This window comes from Peromyscus leucopus, chromosome 16_21, assembly GCF_004664715.2.
Source record: "Peromyscus leucopus breed LL Stock chromosome 16_21, UCI_PerLeu_2.1, whole genome shotgun sequence".
Taxonomy (NCBI): Eukaryota; Metazoa; Chordata; class Mammalia; order Rodentia; family Cricetidae; genus Peromyscus; species Peromyscus leucopus.
The window spans coordinates 61,166,163-61,185,310 of record NC_051084.1 but is presented as its reverse complement, the minus strand read 5'-3'; the positions used below and the strand labels follow the sequence as shown (position 1 = coordinate 61,185,310).

Here is a 19,148-nt window from a genome sequence, read left to right as displayed (position 1 = left end):
ATTTGTATTAGGTATGTGCCCAGAATTAACTGCTCCCTAGCATGAGACTTTAGTATAAATTCCGTCGTAGAGTATGTTTCAGTCCTAACTATAATTCCTGTAAGTGTGATCTCATCTGGAAAGATTGTCTCTACCAATGTAAAAAGTTGATGCTCTACTAGATTGGGGCTGTCCATAAAACAGTGATTGATAAGAGGAATATCTCTGTGTGTGTGTGTGTGTGTGTGTGTGTGTGTGTGTGTGCGTGCACACACACACACACACACACACAAATGCCATACTACCATGGCAGTAGAGATTTGGGTACTATATCAACAAACCAAGGAATTTCACCATGGTTTCAGCAAGTGCTTGGAAGAGGCTAAGAAGAACAACTCATCAAAGCAGAACCTGGTACACTGCAGACTTTAGACATACCCCTCTCCCAGGACTGTTGGAGAATAGGTTTATATTACTTTGAGGCACAATGTTTGTAGTACATTATCATAGAAGCCTTAGGAATGGGACATACAGTGTCCAATTTTGTATTAGGAATTTCCTAAGTTTTTATTATGGTAATTTTAGCTTCTGGAGCTGGGTAAATGATTATATTTGCTCTATTCACCATTCATGCAGCCACAGGAGGAATGAATGCTCTATATTTAACATAAATATACTGGTTGAGTACTTGAATAAGAAAACGGTTAATTAGTTGAAGGAAACAGTTCTTCACAGTGTGCATGTGCTCATGCATGTGTGTACTTGGTGAGAAAGGGCACGATCCATCAGGAAAGATGATGTCTGCAAGAGCCAGAGCTTGACATGAAGGTTTCTGCTTATCTCTGTTTGACAAGCCTATGACAGCTATTTCATGACAATATTTGAACACTCCAGAGTCTAAGAAGCTTGTTCTGTTTTATTGAAATTCAAGGGAATATCCCAGGAAGTGATGATGATTTCAATATTGACTACAACCAAATAGCATCCCACAAATCCACATAGGTCATGACTACTTAAGTTAATGCACAAACCTTAGAAAACTTGTAAGCCTCACACTAAGCAGGATCAACATTTAATCAAAACACTTCACTGTTGCAAAGCTTTAGAAGGTTGGTCCTGTGGCTGCTGTTCATCCATATGTGCCTGACTTAACTGAAAATCTTCATTACTGATTCTACACACTTCTCATCCTCGAAAGGCTTCCTCTGGCTGCCAGGCTGGAGAAACTTCTTCACAGTGGGAAGGTTGCTGACTCTGGTTCTCAGTGCCTGCAACAAACAAATCAGAGCCTCAAAGATCAGCTGAAGAAACAGCTAATGCTTGTGCAGTCCTGCAGCCCTGCCAGGCAGAAAACCAACCGATCCCCTCCATCAGCAGCAGGGTGGAGGCTGGAGACAGAAACCCAGAGAGAATGAAGTTGAGAGGGAAAAAATGGAGCTTTCCCCCGGTTTATCTTAAAGATTCATTCTGTTCAAGTTGTTCCCATCTTCTTCTCTGGACTTTAGTCCTGCAGACTCTTCATTTCTCTAGAATTTAAGGATGAACAGTTTGTTTCTCAGATGTTGATATGTAGACACACCCAAACAGATAAAATGAAGATCTGGGACAACAGAGTCAGAAATAGTGGTAGAAAAATAGAACAGGAAACCCGGGTCCGGTCATAACCAACCTTCACACTGGGAACGACAAGTGGGAAGTGCGGGGGGCTGGCAGTATAGCCCAGTGGTACAGCACTGCCTGGTGTATGTGAGGGTTAATCACTAGCACCACACAAAACCAAGACAAGTCATACGATCAGGAGGGTTGAGGAATGGCTCAGTGGACAAAGTACCGGCTATGCAAGCATGAGGGTGTGAGTTAGGATCCCCAAAACCCACATAATGGCAAGTACAACAGTATGTACCTTTGCCCCAGCGCTGTGGTGCAGAGGGTGAAGAAGACAGCCCTGAAATTCACTGGTCAGCCAGCCTAGCTGAATAGATGAGCTCCAGGCTCAGTGACGACTCCATTCAAAGATAAGCTGGAGAGTGATCCAGCAAGGCATCTTATGTATACCTCTGGCTTCCATATGCATAAGTACATTTGTACACACCCACATGAAACATGCATACCTCTCTCTCTCTCTCTCTCTCTCTCTCTCTCTCACACACACACACACACACACACACACATGAACACATGCATACATCACACACACAGAGATGAACACAAGCTCACATCACACACACACACACACACACACACACACACACACACACACACACACCACGGGAGTTATTGCATTGGGGAAATATGTCTGTGAAGGAGCCACCATAGAGGGAAGTACAATGTTTGATAATAGAGAAGCTTGAAAAGGCCTCTCCAGATAGGATCACTGTCAAGAACAGGCTACAGCAGTGATAAAGAGAATCTCATCGAAATCAGGATCAAATCCAAGGTGGAACAGGGTGTGTGTATGGGGGGAGAACGTGAGGCCTTGGACTCTTTCCATTGTACAAGACAACATAGCCTTCTAGAGATAGCATATTTCTCAGACCTAGGGTCTAAAATCTCATTTTGTAGGTACCGTGGGGGGCAAGGGGTAGCTATGAAGGCAGGAAGAAACTAGAAGTTGGGTTAAAATATTAGATCCCACGAGGTAAGATATGGGCTGCCCCTCAGAGAGCTTGAAATAGAGCACCTTCAGCAGAGGGAAGTTGGCCATAATGGTGGGGTCCAGCTCTTCCACATGGTAGAGGAGTTCAACCAGGTAAACATCAGCCCTGCTCAGCCTGTTGCCAACCAAATAATCTTGTCCATGGCTCTTCAACACCTGAGGGATTCAAGATGTTAGTCAGATCTTGACAACCACAGTCATCACACTGGATCCTTTTGACCTTTTTCTGAGGCTCTCAAATCAAATTTCCCTTCTGCTGGCTTTTTAGGTGTGTATGGAGCCCCACATCTTGCTCTATTCTCTGACTCATGATAAAATCAAGAGGCAGATGTCTCCCCATCATTTTGTCATCTGTCCTTCACTGCTTTTCGTACATGTGTGACACTCCCAGCTTCAGCCACACTATTTCTTCCTGACCCCCCTCCCCCCACACACACTAAAAGCGTGGAGATCTGACCTTGAGGGTGTTGCCTCACTGTATTCCATAGCTTCTTAGTGGGAAGTGGCTTCACCTGTGTGAAGACATCCTTCACACTGAGTAGACTGCTTCAGTGGTTACATTCCTCCTCATTCTCCTTTCCCAGTGCCCTCATATCCATGGCATCAAGAGTAAGCTTGATCGTCATCTCCTCTGCAACACTGACTCAGGCTCTTTATACTATGGCATCCTCTGCAGTGCCGAGGCAACAAAGGGTTAACTGCACGTCTGTCTCCAATTAATTTTGGAATGCTAGAAAAAGGTACCGTGGTGGAAAGAAGAATGTGTAGGTGGGGGATGGGAGGAATGGATACCTACAACAAAGCCAGCACCACAGGATGCCCGATTTGCCATCAAGTCGATGAACACATGATACCCATGTGTTCTTTAATCTAACTAACCTACCTTCACTTCTTTGTTTCTTTGTTTCTTTGTTTCTTTGTTTCTCTCTCTCTCTCTCTCTCTCTCTCTCTCTCTCTCTCTCTCTCTCTCTCTTTCTTTCTTTCTATTTTGGAGACAGGGTTTCATGTAGCCCAGGCTGGCCTCAAACTCACTGTGTACTTAGCCTAGTCTTGAACTGATCCTTTGGCTTCTATGTCTTGAGCACCCAGCTTACTGGCTTGCATCACCATACCTATCTCAACCTTTGTAGATGAATGGAGTAACATGTAATATTTGCTAAAATAATCCTTCAATGTTAAAGTCATGAAGAATAAAGAAGAAAAATGTTGTAGCACTACCAATTAAAAATAATATGTTATCAAATATCAGATTATGTATACATATAGAAATATGAATAACTGCTTGGTAAAAGAACAAAATGACACTGTAATTTATGTAGTTAACAGATATTCAAGGGGTTCTTTGGTTTCACATTACAGATGACTGTAGCTAGAGTTTTCCTGCCTTGCCCACAGTCAGGACAAATCTTTGTCACCCTCCAGTCCCACAGCCGCTCAGACCCAACCAAGTAAACACAGAGACTTATATTGCATACAAACTGTATGGCCGTGGCAGGCTTCTTGCTAACTGTTCTTATAGCTTAAATTAATCCATTTCCATAAATCTATACCTTGCCACGTGGCTGGTGGCTTACCGGCGTCTTCACATACTGCTGGTCATGGCGGTGGCTTGCAGTGTCTCTCTGCCTCAGCCTTCCGCTTCCCAGAATTCTCCTCTCTCCTTGTCCCACCTACTTCCTGCCTGGCCACCTACTTCCTGCCTGGCCACTGACCAATCAGTGTTTTATTTATTGACCAATCAGAACAATTTGACATACAGACCATCCCACAGCAGGTGACAAACTGTAATCAACAGAGAGCATCTCTTCATGGGATAAATCCTAATCTGTAAGCATCCCAAGGGCCAAGAGGGAGAGTCTGTGGATATGAGCATTTATATTATTCTGTACCCTGGATCTGACACACAGCAATGAATTAGTATTTGTTGAATAAAGGAAGAATAATCTAATGCTAAGTAACTTTTTACACAACAAATGGGAACAATGTGAGCTTTTTGCTAAAATAACTCAGCATTATTGAAACCTGAAGAATAAAGGGGAAATGCCCCTAGTCAGTGAAGTAGAAGTGAATGGAACTCAAATGGTTCTTCCTTTATCTGCAAGGTTCCTGCCTCAGTGACAAGCTTAGACATTTTTTTTTGTTCAGATTGGCCTAACAGTGTCTGATTCTGAAACATGGCCTCTTCATTTGTAAATGGAACTCTAAGTAGGATGGTACACACACAACAAACAGATGTACATATGTATATGAAAATAGAACTTTATTCCCTTATTCTTGTGCAACTTACTTTTAAAAATCTGAGAGCAGTGTTGCTAATTATGGCAATTATGTTTTCTTTGTATTTCCTCACTGTCTCTTCCCTTCCATGCCTCTGACAATATTGTGTAGATACTCTGAGTCCATCCTGAAACAGTGTAACACTCTCCTGATGGAGACCTGTTTCAGGCTTCCCTAGACTTGGGGGGTGGAATGTTTTTTGATGTGTTGCTCTCATTTTGATGCTCTTGAGCCAAAAGATTACAGTGTCCTGTTCAATCAGGTCCAGCCTTTAGTATGGCTCCGATGTTTACACATCCCAAGTTCTAATTGTGACTGTGAAATCTGTCTGAAAAAATTCTGTCATGAGTGACAGAAAAACAATTTTTTTTTTTTTTTTTTTTTTTTTTTTTTTTTTTTTTTTTTTTTTTGCGAGAGGGGAGGAACACAGTATTTGCTATAACTGTCAATGGCTCTTTACATTCGACCTTTACCCAACACCTTCAGTGTTTGGGTGCTGAATTAACAATAATGAAGTCCGTTCTGGAAGTGAAGACCAACAGCCCAAGAACACCTAGGCCCTTTTCCTCTTGGCTCTGTTGTGCCTGATGGTTTGTATCTCCCACAAATTAGGATGATGAGAACTCCAGCCCACAGCATGATGCTGTTAGTAAGTAGGACCCTCTCGAGGGGAAGAGGTTCTACAGTTTAAGGGCTCATGAATGGCATTCCTCCTCCCAACAAGGGGGCACCAGAGAGCTCTTACCTCCATCTGCCATTGAAGACACAGAGAGAAAGCAGGCATAAAAGAACCAAGGAGCAAGTCTGGCCAGACACCAACGCAATGTCTTGATTTTATACTTCATAGCATCCAGCACAGTGAGAAATAAATGTCTGAGGTTTAACCCACACCGTGCTTGGCATTTTTGTTGCAGCAATGTTAGCTGCTCAGATGCCTCCTGAGGAGTACTAGGCCCTCTGAGCGCTCTAAAGGTCAAACAGCATGCACTCACCTTCTCATAGGCAGGGAAGTAACGGTTCCTTGCTTTGTCCTTGATCTTGGCAAGGTTTCCCTCTTTCTCCTCTCGGGGAACGTAAGGTTGATGGAGAACTATTTCATCCAGATCCATCAGACCTTCAGTATACATGTCAATGCTGAAAAACAGACAAACATTCTGCTAAAGCTCTCTTGCCTCAGATTTTATAGTTGAAAAACATAAAAGGCAGTGGCCAAATAGTTCACCTCTGATGGGGCTATGGAGCTAGTAATAATAGATTTTTACTTGCTGGTTAGCAATCGTTTCATGTTTTGTTTTGGTTTTTTTTTTTTTTGGTTTTGTTTTTTTGAGACAGGATCTCTCTGTAGCCCTGGTGGGCTTTAAACTCACAGAGATTCTCCTGCCTTGTCACTGAATTTGTTGGGATAAAGGCAAACACCACCACCTCCAGTAACATTCCCTTCCGAATGATCTAAAGGGCTAGCAAGAAATGTTCCTTTCTTCATCCATTCTTCTGTTAACATTTGGCTCATTTTTTACTGTTTGAACATTATACTTTTTGAACATAATGCATCTATGAACATCCTGTGAACATTATTCCGGAGGATATATTTTTATTTCTCTTGTGTGTCTATCTGGTAATGGAACTGCTGGGTTATTGGTGACTTGATGTTTAACATTTTGAGAAAAAACCCATAATTCTACAGAAGATTTAGTTTGAATGGGGCGGTTCTATCAGGAGAGAGAAAACCTCATGATCAGTCTTGACACCCCCAAGAATCCTCTAGTTCCCACGCAAAGCTTCATGCAACCCTGGTGTCTCTGTACCAGAGTCTATGAGCCACAATCAGCCTGACTGATGTAGATTTACATGGTAACCTAGGGTCACAGCTGCAATTGTCAGAACTGGAAGATCAGCTCTTTGGGGCCTTCTCTTTACTGACAGTCAAAGCTGTCCACCTCTTTTCCCTTTTCTAAAGCTATTGGCTAAATGCTGCTTCTGAAGACCAAACAAAGGGAAACAGAACTCCACCCTCTCCTGTTCTACATGAGATACCCCTAACCTCTCATATTCTTCCCTCTATCCCATAGTGCTCTACTTAGCTGATGTCAGTGTATGTATGCCAAAGCACACAGGCCCATTGTGTTCGTGGGTCCTTTTCCATCACTCTGTTCACTCAAGATAGGACCTAAATATTTTCCAGAGTAAGTATATCATACAGGGCTCTCTCCTTCATGTCCTTCCCATAGAGGTTGTATTTGGAGGCGATGTAGTTGAGAATGGCCCTGGTCTGCACCAGCTTCATTCCGTCAATCTCCACCATGGGCACTTGCTGGAACATCAAACTCCCATCTATTGGATGAAGCAAAGAGAAAAGAGAATAAGATGTTTATGGGCATATGTAATACGACACACACACATATGTATATATTATATATATTCAATCCATGGTCAGACACGTTCAAAACAAAAAGTATTTGATGAAATGACAGAAAAATTAAAAATAACTAATTGCTTGATAACTAATTAATTTTTCAGTGTAATCACATTTAATTTTTTTCTGTTTTTAGTGTCCTCTAAGTTCTACCATTTTAACTTTTTAATTTCAGATTGACAATGCTTCTGCATGTGTACCACAGGGTGTGATGGTGTGTTTAACTCATGTTCATGTATAATTTAGGAAGAAGTTGAAAGAGGAATAATTGTATTATTAACTGGTACCCTTAAAATTAAAAAGGTCTCTTGATGTTCATGACATCAAGGCAAGATGACAAACCTGCTTCTGTGTGGGTTTCCTGTGTGTTTTTCACTAACAGCAAGGGTCAGTGTGTGCTGGGTAGGCCCAGAGACCCTCACCCATAGGTGTGGACCCTCCCCCTTTTCTCTCTCATCCTCCCTCATAGTATTCCATACAATCAACACAATCTTCTTGTTAATCCTATAATGTAGGATCACTAGGGAATTTGTTTGTAAAACCTGATAGAACTCAAGGTAAGTGGCTGACACATTTGCTGCTGGCATCCAGTGAATTGTATGTGGATGGCAGGTTGTGTGGGAACCCAAGCTAACTGCAGCAAGCATGGGAAGCAGAGACAGGACATTCAGGGGACTTTGGGGTGGTTTCAGCAAACACAGAGAGAGTTTCTGTAGCCGGGGTTTTTCCGCCTTGCCCACAGTCATGACAAATCTTTGTCACCCGCCAGTCCCACAGCCGCTCAAACCCAACCAAGTAAACACAGAGACTTTATATTGCTTACAAACTGTATGGCCGTGGCAGGCTTCTTGCTAACTGTGCTTATCTTGCTAACTGTCCTTATATCTTAAATTGATCCATTTCCATACATCTATACCTTGCCATGTGGCTGGTGGCTTATCGGCGTCTTCACATGCTGCTGGTCATTGCGGCGACTGCAGCATCTCTGGTCATTGCGGCGGCTGCAGCGTCTCCTTCTGCCTTTATGTCCTTTTATTTCTCCTCTCTGCTAGTCCCGCCTATCTTTCCTGCCTAGCCACGGCCGATCAGGTTTTATTTATTAACCAATCAGAACAACTTGCAGGCCCATGGTCCCAATCATCCTCTATACGGACCTGCTGGGCAACGCCACAAAGAACCCAAGAAGGGCTCCCACAGGACATACAGAACATCCCACAGCAAGTTTCAGCCCTTTTAACTGAGCTCTTCACCAGATCTGCTCACAGAGACCCATGGCTGACAATTTACCACCCTTTCATCAATGAATGCTACACTTACATAGGTAATGTCTAATGTCTAAAGCTTCCACTAGAAACCCTCTCAGGAGCATTTAGATCTTTGTTCTTACCGTTTCTTAACCTTGCCAAGTCATCCCGAGTTTTCAGAAATTTTTCTTCAAACTAGAACACAGAAAGAATGAACACATCTTTATTAATTAATTTCATTGCATTCCAGGCTTTTCACTTTGATGACTCCTGTCTGCAGATAATATGAGAGAAGGAAGATATCTTTTAATTTGGCAAGTACACAGGTGGACTAATCATGGCTTGTGGGAAATTGAGAGCAGCTCTTTTAAGAAAGGAGCTGTGGTCACAGCACATTGCTTCTCTTTCTTGCAGTTGACATTGTCTTTCCCTGCACTCTGCCTATGTTGATAATTAAGTCATAGGTTACAGGAATGCCAGTGGAAGGAAAGTGCTGGTCTTTTCTTTGGGCTACCATTTATAATATTCCAGCCTATTCCCCATGAGATCAGAAGGAAGATGTCTGTGTACCCAGCATGGAAGATGGCATAGGACAGTGCCCAACATCTGCCAATAGGCATGATCTGTAATGACTTTAAACACAATGATCTGTAATTATTTTTAAAACACAACATTGGAACCATTACAGAGGTAGGTTAAAGTCAAGCGGTGGAATCTCAACTCTAGGCCCCTGATGCTATTTGATAAAATGCTCAGCCCTTCCATTGGTGGAGAATCTGCTTTTATTTTAGGTCTGACACAGAGGTGGACAAAGAATGGCTCTTTAGGAAGCTAAAGAGTACCCAAGATAAATTGGAATTAGCCTCTGGGTCTATGGCATGCCAAACTCTCCATAGTTTAAATCAGCCTCTGCAGGCTTAGCTTCTTTGTAGGAATTCTTGTTCATGGGTTCTTTTTGATATCATCCTTTTAGTTCTTAAGTATAGGTTAAATTGATCTTATGTTTATGAATAATGTACTTCACCCTGAAGTGGGCACTGAGAATTGAACTCAGGTCCTCTGGAAGTGGAGCAAGTGTTCTTAACCCCTAGCAATTTTTCCAGCCCTTCTTCTTTTAATGTCAATGATTGATAATGAAAACAATAATTTATTAGGATAAATCTGTGAGTCACTTAATAGTTAGCAGTTTTTATTTTAGGTCATTCAGTAAGATACTTTGACAGCTCCTGTGAGAAAAATGTTTGGTAAACTCAATTTCACGTTCAACTTAAAATGACTCAAGTCAAAACATACCTCCACTCCAGCTGCAGCCAAGAGCCACCGGACAGGCTCCATCCTGCCTCGGCCATCGAAGTAGTGAAGGATGGGCTTCCCAGCCATGGCAGCAATCGCTTGGTTTTTCTAAACAGGAATGAAACACACCAGTTATTAAAAATCTGTCCTGTGAGGGTATTTGGATAGCAGCGACTACACTGAAGAAGGCTGGCTTCCTTATGCCAGTATTGGAGACATTCCAGTATTATGTTCCTCGATCCAAATTGTTACCCATCAAGAACCACCCTCAGATTTCACCAAACCAGTTTAGCATCTCCTTTGGTTAAAATGTGACTTTTTAAAAAAACTGGTTCATCGGTCAGAGTGGAGGATAAAACTGTGTGGGACGTAATGGGAAAACAGAGTACCAGCAAACCACAGTTTACTGTAGATCTCTAATGGTCCTACCCACTCCACCCCACTCTCTTTTTCTCTCTTCCCTTCCCCTCCTCTCAGTTGCCTCCTCCTCCTCCCCTCTTGGTGAAGGTCTAACCCAGGGCTTTGCCTATGCTTGGGAAGCTCTGTATCCTTGAGCTACAGCCCCAGCCCAGATCTCTTCTAACACATTGCCTGTAATAGTCACATGACCGCATGAACTGGCTATTTCTCCATTTTTCTGTTAAGGAAACTGGCTATCAGATAACATTGAGGCATGGTTCACAACCACACCAAACCAGTGAAAGACAAAAGCGAAAAATCACATGAGGAATAAAAACAAGAAGGATCTGTATCCTTATGCGTGAAGTCTTATAACTGATCGTATCAAACCCAAAGGACATGGCCAGCAGCATGACCAGGGCAGCAGGCACTGTTCAGCCCTTGGGCTGTTAGGCTCTGTTTGATCAAAAGCAGAGGTCAGGCTTCAAAGGGTCTGTTGTACCAAATGGAGGGAGAGTGCTGAGAATAACTCAGCTGCCCTCTAAAACAGTCATATTCTGCCTACCACATAGCATGCCAATTCCTTGCCTCTTTGGGATGTGATTTTTCTATCTTTGTGTTTTTTTCTATCTTTTCTATGTTTGCATTTCTATGTGAAGTCAAGAAAAAGGAGTATTGCTGAATTCATTTTACAGAATACAAGTTCAATACAATTCATTTTACAGCCAAGTTCAGGGATGTCCATGTCTGCCACTCTGGGCACTCTCATCAGTTCATCTTCATTTTATCCTAATAAAAAAAATCACCTACTGGGACTTATAAATTTCTTTCCAGGGTACATCTGTACAGACAGAAGTTTCCAGAGGAGCCTGCTCAAGATGAAGCACCTTTCCAGTATTCACTCTTCTGTTCAAAACCAAGGTCTAGGCTGTATTAGTTGTGGTATTAGTTTCAAAATATGGTGGAATCTCTAGGTAGGTTATGGAATCCACTTTTTGAAAAAAAAAAATGAAATAGAAAAGGATAGGAAGTGTCACTGTGCAAAAAAGGTAAAGGAAATGGATGTGTTTTCAGTTCAGTGTGTGTACCTTGTATGTGTGGACATATGCACATGTGTATGCTCATTCGGTCATTGTGAATGATCCTGCTGAGTCCATTAAGGAAATTTGATGCCCCTCCCCCCCATCTCAGGCTGCTTGGAAGTAGAACACAGCAAAGAACCAGAGAATAAAAATGCAGTGGGCCCTGGGATAGATGGAGCCAGTGAGGTCATGAGAGTAAACTAAATACCCAGGAGTCACTGAGACCTGAGGCTCCAGCGCTGGACTTGAGGAAACTCCCTTCCCCCACAGACCCAAAGACTGTTATAAAACATTACATTTCTTTTGGTAAAGTTTTGATGTTGTGCAGTTTGAAACAATCTCTTTGTCTTTACGCACAGATTATTTTTTTAAAATATATGCACTTGGATTTAAAATAGCAAACTACTTTAAATTGCATCACTTAAGATGTAGAGCTCCTAAGTTCCAACCTTTACATTATAAAATCTGTTGGAAATGCGACCACTCCGTCCTTCTTACTATTTAGAATGTGAGTATTGCATGTTCTTATTAGGGGGATAATTCAGCAGAATGAAAGGGAGAGTAAAGTTCACTTGGCTTCAGGTATTTGACTGTTGGGGACACAGAGCCAAGTGATTCAAATCTGCTCACTAATCCTATTATTATTGATAGAGGATCATGTTCCATGGTATTTCATCATAATGCTCCTCACTCTAACATTCTCCAGTTTCCAAACAAGAGCCTTCCAAAGGTTGATTCATGGCCAGGACAAAGAGTATCACACAGCCTCACAGAGTCCACAGAATGACAATGAGAGAGACTCAATGACTTGATGGGGTCTCAACATGTTCCCGAGTCACAGTCAGTTCCCAGGAGTAACTGCCCTGTCTACAACCACCGTGGGAACAGCTCATAGTGCTTGACTTACAGAGAGTTTCATCAAGTTCAGTGAGAAACACTCTACTCCCACTTTCATAGCATTCGATTACTGACTTTCTCCTGGTACAAGTCAGGGCTTCTCCACTCCATCCTGGAGCCCTCCCTGAGCTCCAAGCTGCTCTCCTGAGGAACTACTGCCCATTTCCCAATGTCCTTCAGCCTAGACAAGGTTGAAGAGGGAATGAGAAAGCCTCTATTCATGAATGCCCTTCTATGAGCAGCTTTTCTGGAACCCCAGGGAAAGAAAATTTCATAAAGGTTTTCAGTACTTTGAAGACTGATGGATCTCAGTGTGATGAGGACAACATAGCTTTATTTGTTCCAGTAAGAAAACTGGCTTCTGTGTGTAGTGGTACATGACTGTAATCCCAGTATGTGGGATGCTGAGGCAGGAGGATAAAGAGTTTGAGGCTGGGTTGATATATATATATATATATATATATATATATATATATATATATATATATATATATATATATATATAGAGAGAGAGAGAGAGAGAGAGAGAGGGAGAGAGAGAGACTCAAAATAACAACAACAAAACAGAATACAAGCAAGCAAAAAGAATGTGAAGAAAAAAATGTCAAAAGAAATGGGATTCTTGCCGGGCGGCGGCGGCGGCGGCGGCGGCGGCGGCGGCGGCGGCGGCGGCGCACGCCTTTAATCTCAGCACTTGGGAGGCAGAGGCAGGTGGATCTCTGTGAGTTCGAGGCCAGCCTGGGCTACAAAGTGAGTTCCAGGAAAGGCACAAAGCTACACAGAGAAACCCTGTCTCCAAAAACAAAACAAAACAAACAAACAAAAAACCAAAGAAATGGAATTCTTAAAAAAAAAAAAAAAAAAAAAAAAAAAAAAAAAAAAAAAAAAAAGGGATAAACCTATAGTGACCCCAGTAGTAAAGTAAATTCACATCTCTGGATCTCTGGTGAATCCTAACATCTAGTTCAGAGTGCTACACCCTTAAGAGGTAGAAGGAGGAAGCCTCATACATAAGTCCTTCCATTTAGAGACATGTTGACCCAAAAGATTACTGAATCTGAGTCTCAACTTCCCTTCTAACTATAGAGACAGTTACACCTGCCTACCTTCAGGGGCCAAAGAGCAACACAATGAATCAATACATATAACCTTCATAATAGAAACATAGTAAAGCACGTTCACCGTTGCCCTAGTTCCTAGGAGACAAGCATGTGTTGGAACATCAGCCATCCCATCTGGAGCAATTGCAATGCATCAGGGGATGATCATTGTCTGATTTGGTCCTTTCCCTGTAAGGTTTTACAGGTATTCATATGCCTCTTGTAAAGCTGGCAGAGCAGCATGTGCTCAATAGTAACTTCACATCATCTGTCTCTAGGGACCTCTGCTACGCCCACAGCTGTGACACCTGTGTAGCTGTAGCAAAGCATGCCGCTGCACTGGGGCCCAGCAGCTGAAGGGTTGAGGTTAGAGCTTCCGGGAGCGAGGCCTCAAGCGGTTCCCCCACAATCAGCGGTCGCCATGCAGCCTGAGGATTCCAGGAGGCCCTGGAGGACAAGATGGCCTTGACGACAGTCCTTGTTGGCACTAATCATGCTTTTTCTCTGTATGTCTTTTCTGTGTCGGGGGGTGTTGGTGGACAGCCCCTAGGTGGACCCCTGAGAGTGGAAATTACCTAGAGCTGCTCCCATATACGGGAAGCTATGATGAAGTTGGGAATAGATGGGTGAATCATGAAGGAAAGAAACAACTTTGGAGTGATTTGCCTTTTATGGAAAGGCTAGCCAGGATTAGAAAGCCTTGGTCCCTTTATAGTAAAGAAGAAAGACAGCAGATCATAAAAAATATGAAGCCAGCCCTAAGGTATTGGTATAGAAGGGTATATGACAACTGGAAGGATAAGTGGATATATAGGAGTGAGGAAAAAATAAATGAAATTATACAAAAAGTATATAGAGGGTGAGTTAAACCTTGGCTGGTAAAAATCTGGTTCCCACAGATGTGGTCTTTGGCGCGAGACAGATTTCACAAAATTCTGAGATCATGCCCTTAAGCAACAACCGCAATGAACTCCAAGCTGCGGAAATGATACACAGAAATAGATACTGATGTACTTTGTTATTGTCTCTTGCACTACACAGAAATAGATACTGATGTACTTTGTTATTGTTTTTTGCTGATTCTGAAGTAATTGTAAAAGTTAAAAATCTGATGTAACCCCCTGCCAAGTTCCTTGATTGTAAAAGAATATAAGCACTGATTTTACAGAAGTAAATCTGCAGCAGCACATCAACACATTGTGTGTCTGTCTGTCATTTCCTTGCCGATTCCTGACTTCTCCTCAAGCCTTCTCCCTGGTTCTCCCGCAGTGGTGGTCTCCCTCTGGGTGGTCTGCGACAGACCTCCACCTGTGATCCTGATTCAGATGGATAAGCAAGTGAGAACCATAGGAATAGACAAGTCATCTAAGACAATGAGGATGCTATCCCTTTCACAATGGGGTTGGGGTGCTACTTGCCAGAAAGAACAGATTTTGGAAGGCTGAGATGTCTGCCTTCTTCCCTTCAAATCAGGACCACATCTCACAAAAACACTACTGTGCAGCATCTTGCCAGCCTGCTCCTCTATATCATCTATTCAATATCCTTTTCCACAGATTTATTTCCTGTGAATTGTTAGACCTGGTTATTTTGACACCTGGACTTTCAGCCTCTTCCCCCCCAGTGGTAACATTTGTTTCGTGGCATTGTTGACTTCCACATTCTAACAACCTGTGCATTCCAGCTAACTGCCAAATGCTCCAGTGTTTGTCCTTCCCATTCATACTTCTCAAGTGTGAGCCCTTGAAAAGTCAGCTCCTTAACTGATCCTCAGCCAGAGCTTAGGCTGCTTCCCCAGTGCCGAGGCTGGGGACTCATTGGATCGTCACAGACTGAGGGTAGGGGATATACATATGAAATACTGTACACTCTTGGGTTGTAGAGGTCATGAATCCCTCTCAGCATACTAAAACAGAGAGGGAAGTCCTTCACAGGAAGGGTAAGCCAGCCAAAATGGATAGTGTTGTGTAGCTATTTCCTCTGACTCAAAAATAATAGTCTTATGAAGGAACTAAGCTTATGATTCTAAGGAAGCTAAGGAAACCTAAGAGGCTCAGGAAGATCATAAAAACTACAATATTCACAAGCCCCCTCCCCAGGGTGATAAAAGTAGTGAACAATTGCTGGGAAAGGATTGTCCACCGGACCTTCCTACAACCCAGGCAGGAAGCTCTAGGAGGCAGCTTTTGAGTCATTACCTGTGCCTTTGAATCGATGTGCTCCTTTAATTAACCTCAGTAAAGTCCTTAGTTCCCAAAGTTGGATGTGGATGAAATAGTTGCCTTCATTTTTCAGTGGTGCCCTATCTGGGGTGAGGAGATACTTATTCAGGTCTTCCCCGAAAAGGTCACACAACTTACAGTGCTGCTGAGGTTGGGGAACTCTGTCTGCCCTGCCATTCCTCTGCTGTGCCAGGAGATGCCTGAACCCTACAAAGAGGATGTCACTGGTGATCTGCTTCATTACTGCCAAGACTAGACGACATTCTACCACTCCTGACATGGAAAATGACTTGTTTCTACAGAAGTAAGTCTCAGTCTGGATTTTCCCAGCCTACATAGCTTTAGGACATTGTTGCTGGCAGTGGAAGATGAGGCTCAAGGCTGCCAGCTGTAGCAGCTGGAGTTTTACTCAGAGACTCTGCTCACTGGAAGCTGGGATACTTGGACTCATGCCCCAGAGAAGAATTTCAGGGTTGTTAGCAGAAAGCAGTGTTGGAGTTCATGAAGAAAAGGCCTGCCTTCCACTCGAGGCACAGGGACCTTGTATGTGTACAGGTCCAGTAGAAGAGCAGGTAGAAAGAGCCTACAAGCTGGAGAATGGGGAGGGGTGCTGTGAGGTGCAGTCCTCCTCCATGACATGGCTGTTGCCTACCTGAACCCATTGCTACCATAGTTACCTGCACATAATCAATCCATTTAAAAACTCCAGTGTGAGAGAGAAGGGCTTCCCAGTGCTCCACCCCTGCTTGAAAAGCTAATGGGGGCTGACAGCTTCTGAGGCAGGAGAGTCACTTCACTGGTAGGTTGATCATGATCCAGTGGATGATTCCACCTCCTTTGTATTTGGGCAAAACCAAGCAGACTCAGTGGGTAGCAAAGCAAGAGGAGGAAGTTGGGAGGGAGGTGTGTTGAGAGGGGAGGCAGAAAGACATGGAAGGAGGGAGGGAGAAAGGGAGTGGGGATTGGATATGGCCAAGATACCCTGTACATATGTTGAAAATAAACTGAAAAATCACTGCCTAAAAATGGTTTTAGTATAGATTTTATTAGAGAGAGGGAGGAGGGAGGAGTGGTTGGAGAGCGGGAAGGAGGGAGGGAGAGAGGGAGAGAGGGAGGCAGAGACATGGAGAGAGAGAGGAAGGGGAGGGTACAGGGTGGAGGAGGACTATTTGGGGCAAGGAAGGAGAAGAGCAGAAGAGGGGGCAAGAGGGGGTAGCCGGGATACATAGGGTCAAAGTACAATGATATACTTGACTGCAAGTATCTGGATGAACTCAATTACTTTATACAGTGAGTTTATACTCAATATTTCTGAAAAAGAAAAGAATAGTTGTGTATACCCAAGTGTTTGTATGGGCAGAAAGAGGGAGTAGGAGAGAGAGCTGCATTAACAATAGCTATCCAACATAGTTGTGTTAAATATGTAGTTATGACGACCTAAAGGATTAAAAGGTTAGGCAACATGTGTAGGTATGCTTATTTTTATCCAAAGCATTTCCCCATAATCAACTAGATTGTACATGGTTTTTGAGGCATATTGCTCTGATATACAGTTTATGAGGCATTTTGCACCGGATAATAGGCAGATAAGAGAGAATACAAGTCAAAAACGGTTAATGATCAACGCAGATGTTTTGATTGGAAACACAATTCATGATCATAATCAAAATCTCAGCCAGCAGAGGTGAGGAGTTCATTTTTTCTTCCTCATCTCTTTAATTCTCCTTGTCCTTATGTCTTGCCTCCGCATCACAATTCACAGGCGCACATTGGTTTCCTCTCTAGAGAAAGTCACTCTCTAGCATCACTACCACACTCTCTTCCCTGGACATAATTCCAGTGTGTCTGGGCTGTTACCCCCTCTCTCTCCTCCTTAGGAAGTTAATTTTTCTCTTACAATTCTCACACTCCAATTTTCAAAACCCTTCATTTTTACATCTCTGTAACAGTGTATCCAGCAGAAATGGAATTAACAATTCTTAGACTGCCCTGAGTGCACCAAATGTTCATAATGTGAGTATAAAACATATGTTTTCTTGTGCTGAAGTATTTTCTAGGTGCCAAAGTGCATGTGTGTGTGTGTGTGTGTGTGTGTGTGTGTGTGTGTGTGTGTGTGTTAGGAAAATTGATTTGATATAGCACTTACCTTTTTAAAAAGCTGTTCCCTCTAAAAAGCTCCACAACACGTAAGAGTTCCTGATGTTTTATAACTATTTGTTAATTTGAATAAGCCCTTCCCAGGCAAGGGCAGACAATCCAATAAGAGAAAAGCTGCTCCCACACTGCCCAGAGGCCAGAAGTATCCACCAGAGATTAGAAGGAAAATGCAAAGTCATGCCTGTGTTGCTAAAATTTTGGTTAATATGTTACCTCTTCAGTGCTGCCAGTGGAAAATTTGAAGAACAGAATTCAGACAGATTTAACTCTGTGTCTCAGTGAGGATGGACTTTCACAAGAAACTCCCTGTGAGGTTTCCATGAGTGGCAGGCAAGGGCTAAGACAAGCAGGAAATCTCTGTTTAGCTAAGCTGGGAGATGCTGTAAAGAGCTAGCTATTGGCACTAGGTAGTATTTCTGTTGAATGGGCTACCAGGTAAGGTACAGAGCAAATAGCTGAGTTTCAGATAATAGTGATTATTAATATGAGTATGTCCCAAATATTGTGGGAATGTGCTTATGCTAAAAAGAGATATTTTCTTTGAAATTCACATTGACGTGTGTGTCCAGGATCTTACCTTCTCACCAATAGGCCTTTGGATGTGGTTTGTGTTAGACTCTTCTACCTTCAGCTACTAATGCATTTTCTCAATAATGGTGCCTCAGGTTATTTTCACATTATGTGTTTAATGTGCTTCTCTCATGGGCTTTTGTGTGTGTCAAGTCCCTATAAATGGGCATAAAATACGACCATAGTACCAACTCATTCAATTAATTTAGAATATTTACAATAATTTCTAACAGAAAGTGAAACAATATACCCAACCACAAATTATCCATCATTCTCATTCAGCAATTGTCATATTTTGTCCATTACACTATAGAGTAAGTTAAGTTTATAATGTGTCTCTCTCAAAAGACAGGTCCATGTCTAAATCCCAGAATCTTATAAACATGAATTGAATTTGGAAAATGTTTTTTACAGATGTACTTAATCTGTGGAACTTGAGATGAAGCCATCTTGAATAATCCACATAAAACCTTCAATCTACTGGCAGGTGCCTCCATAGGAGCAGAAACAGATGTGAACACGGTGAGCTGCTGAAGAAAACAGGTCAGTGACGTTTTCCACAGACGTCTTTCTTCAGTTCATTTCACATGATGAGCATTTTGTCTGCAGGTGTTTCTGTGCATCACCTGCATCCTTGGTACCCACATTGGTGAGAAGATGTCATCAGATCCCCCTGGACTGGAGTTTGGATGGTTGTGAACTGTAATGTGGGTGCTGGGAATCAAACTCAGGTCCATGGAAGAGCAGCTAGTACTTTGACACTGAAGCATCTCTCCAGCACCCACAAAGACACTTTTTAAGACATTCATTTCCAGTAATTCTTGCTACTGTGTTATACATTAGGCTCATACATTAATGG

At 42.6% G+C, this 19,148-nt stretch overlaps 1 protein-coding gene across 1 annotated transcript; it reads right to left on the bottom strand.

Moving 5' to 3' along the window:
• Positions 1-875: 875 nt before the first annotated feature.
• Positions 876-17,816, bottom strand: LOC114692338 (glutathione S-transferase alpha-3). Its single transcript, XM_028868065.2, has 7 exons — positions 17,709-17,816; positions 9,863-9,970; positions 8,713-8,764; positions 7,111-7,243; positions 5,905-6,046; positions 2,660-2,791; positions 876-1,247 (listed from the first exon to the last, which is right to left on the bottom strand). Exons 2-7 carry the CDS (start codon positions 9,947-9,949, stop codon positions 1,128-1,130), a joined length of 666 nt encoding a protein of 221 aa, XP_028723898.1. The 5' UTR covers positions 9,950-9,970; positions 17,709-17,816; the 3' UTR covers positions 876-1,127.
• Positions 17,817-19,148: the final 1,332 nt, after the last annotated feature.

Excerpts from the sequence above, each read along its gene's own strand:
- LOC114692338 (XM_028868065.2), bottom strand. The coding sequence starts at position 9,949 with ATGGCTGGGAAGCCCATCCTTCACTACTTCGATGGCCGAGGCAGGATG. Across the intron at positions 8,765-9,862 it reads TGGCTGCAGCTGGAGTGGAG|TTTGAAGAAAAATTTCTGAA; the intron begins GTATGTTTTGAC and ends TCTGTGTTCTAG. Across the intron at positions 2,792-5,904 it reads ACTTCCCTGCCTATGAGAAG|GTGTTGAAGAGCCATGGACA; the intron begins GTGAGTGCATGC and ends TGAATCCCTCAG.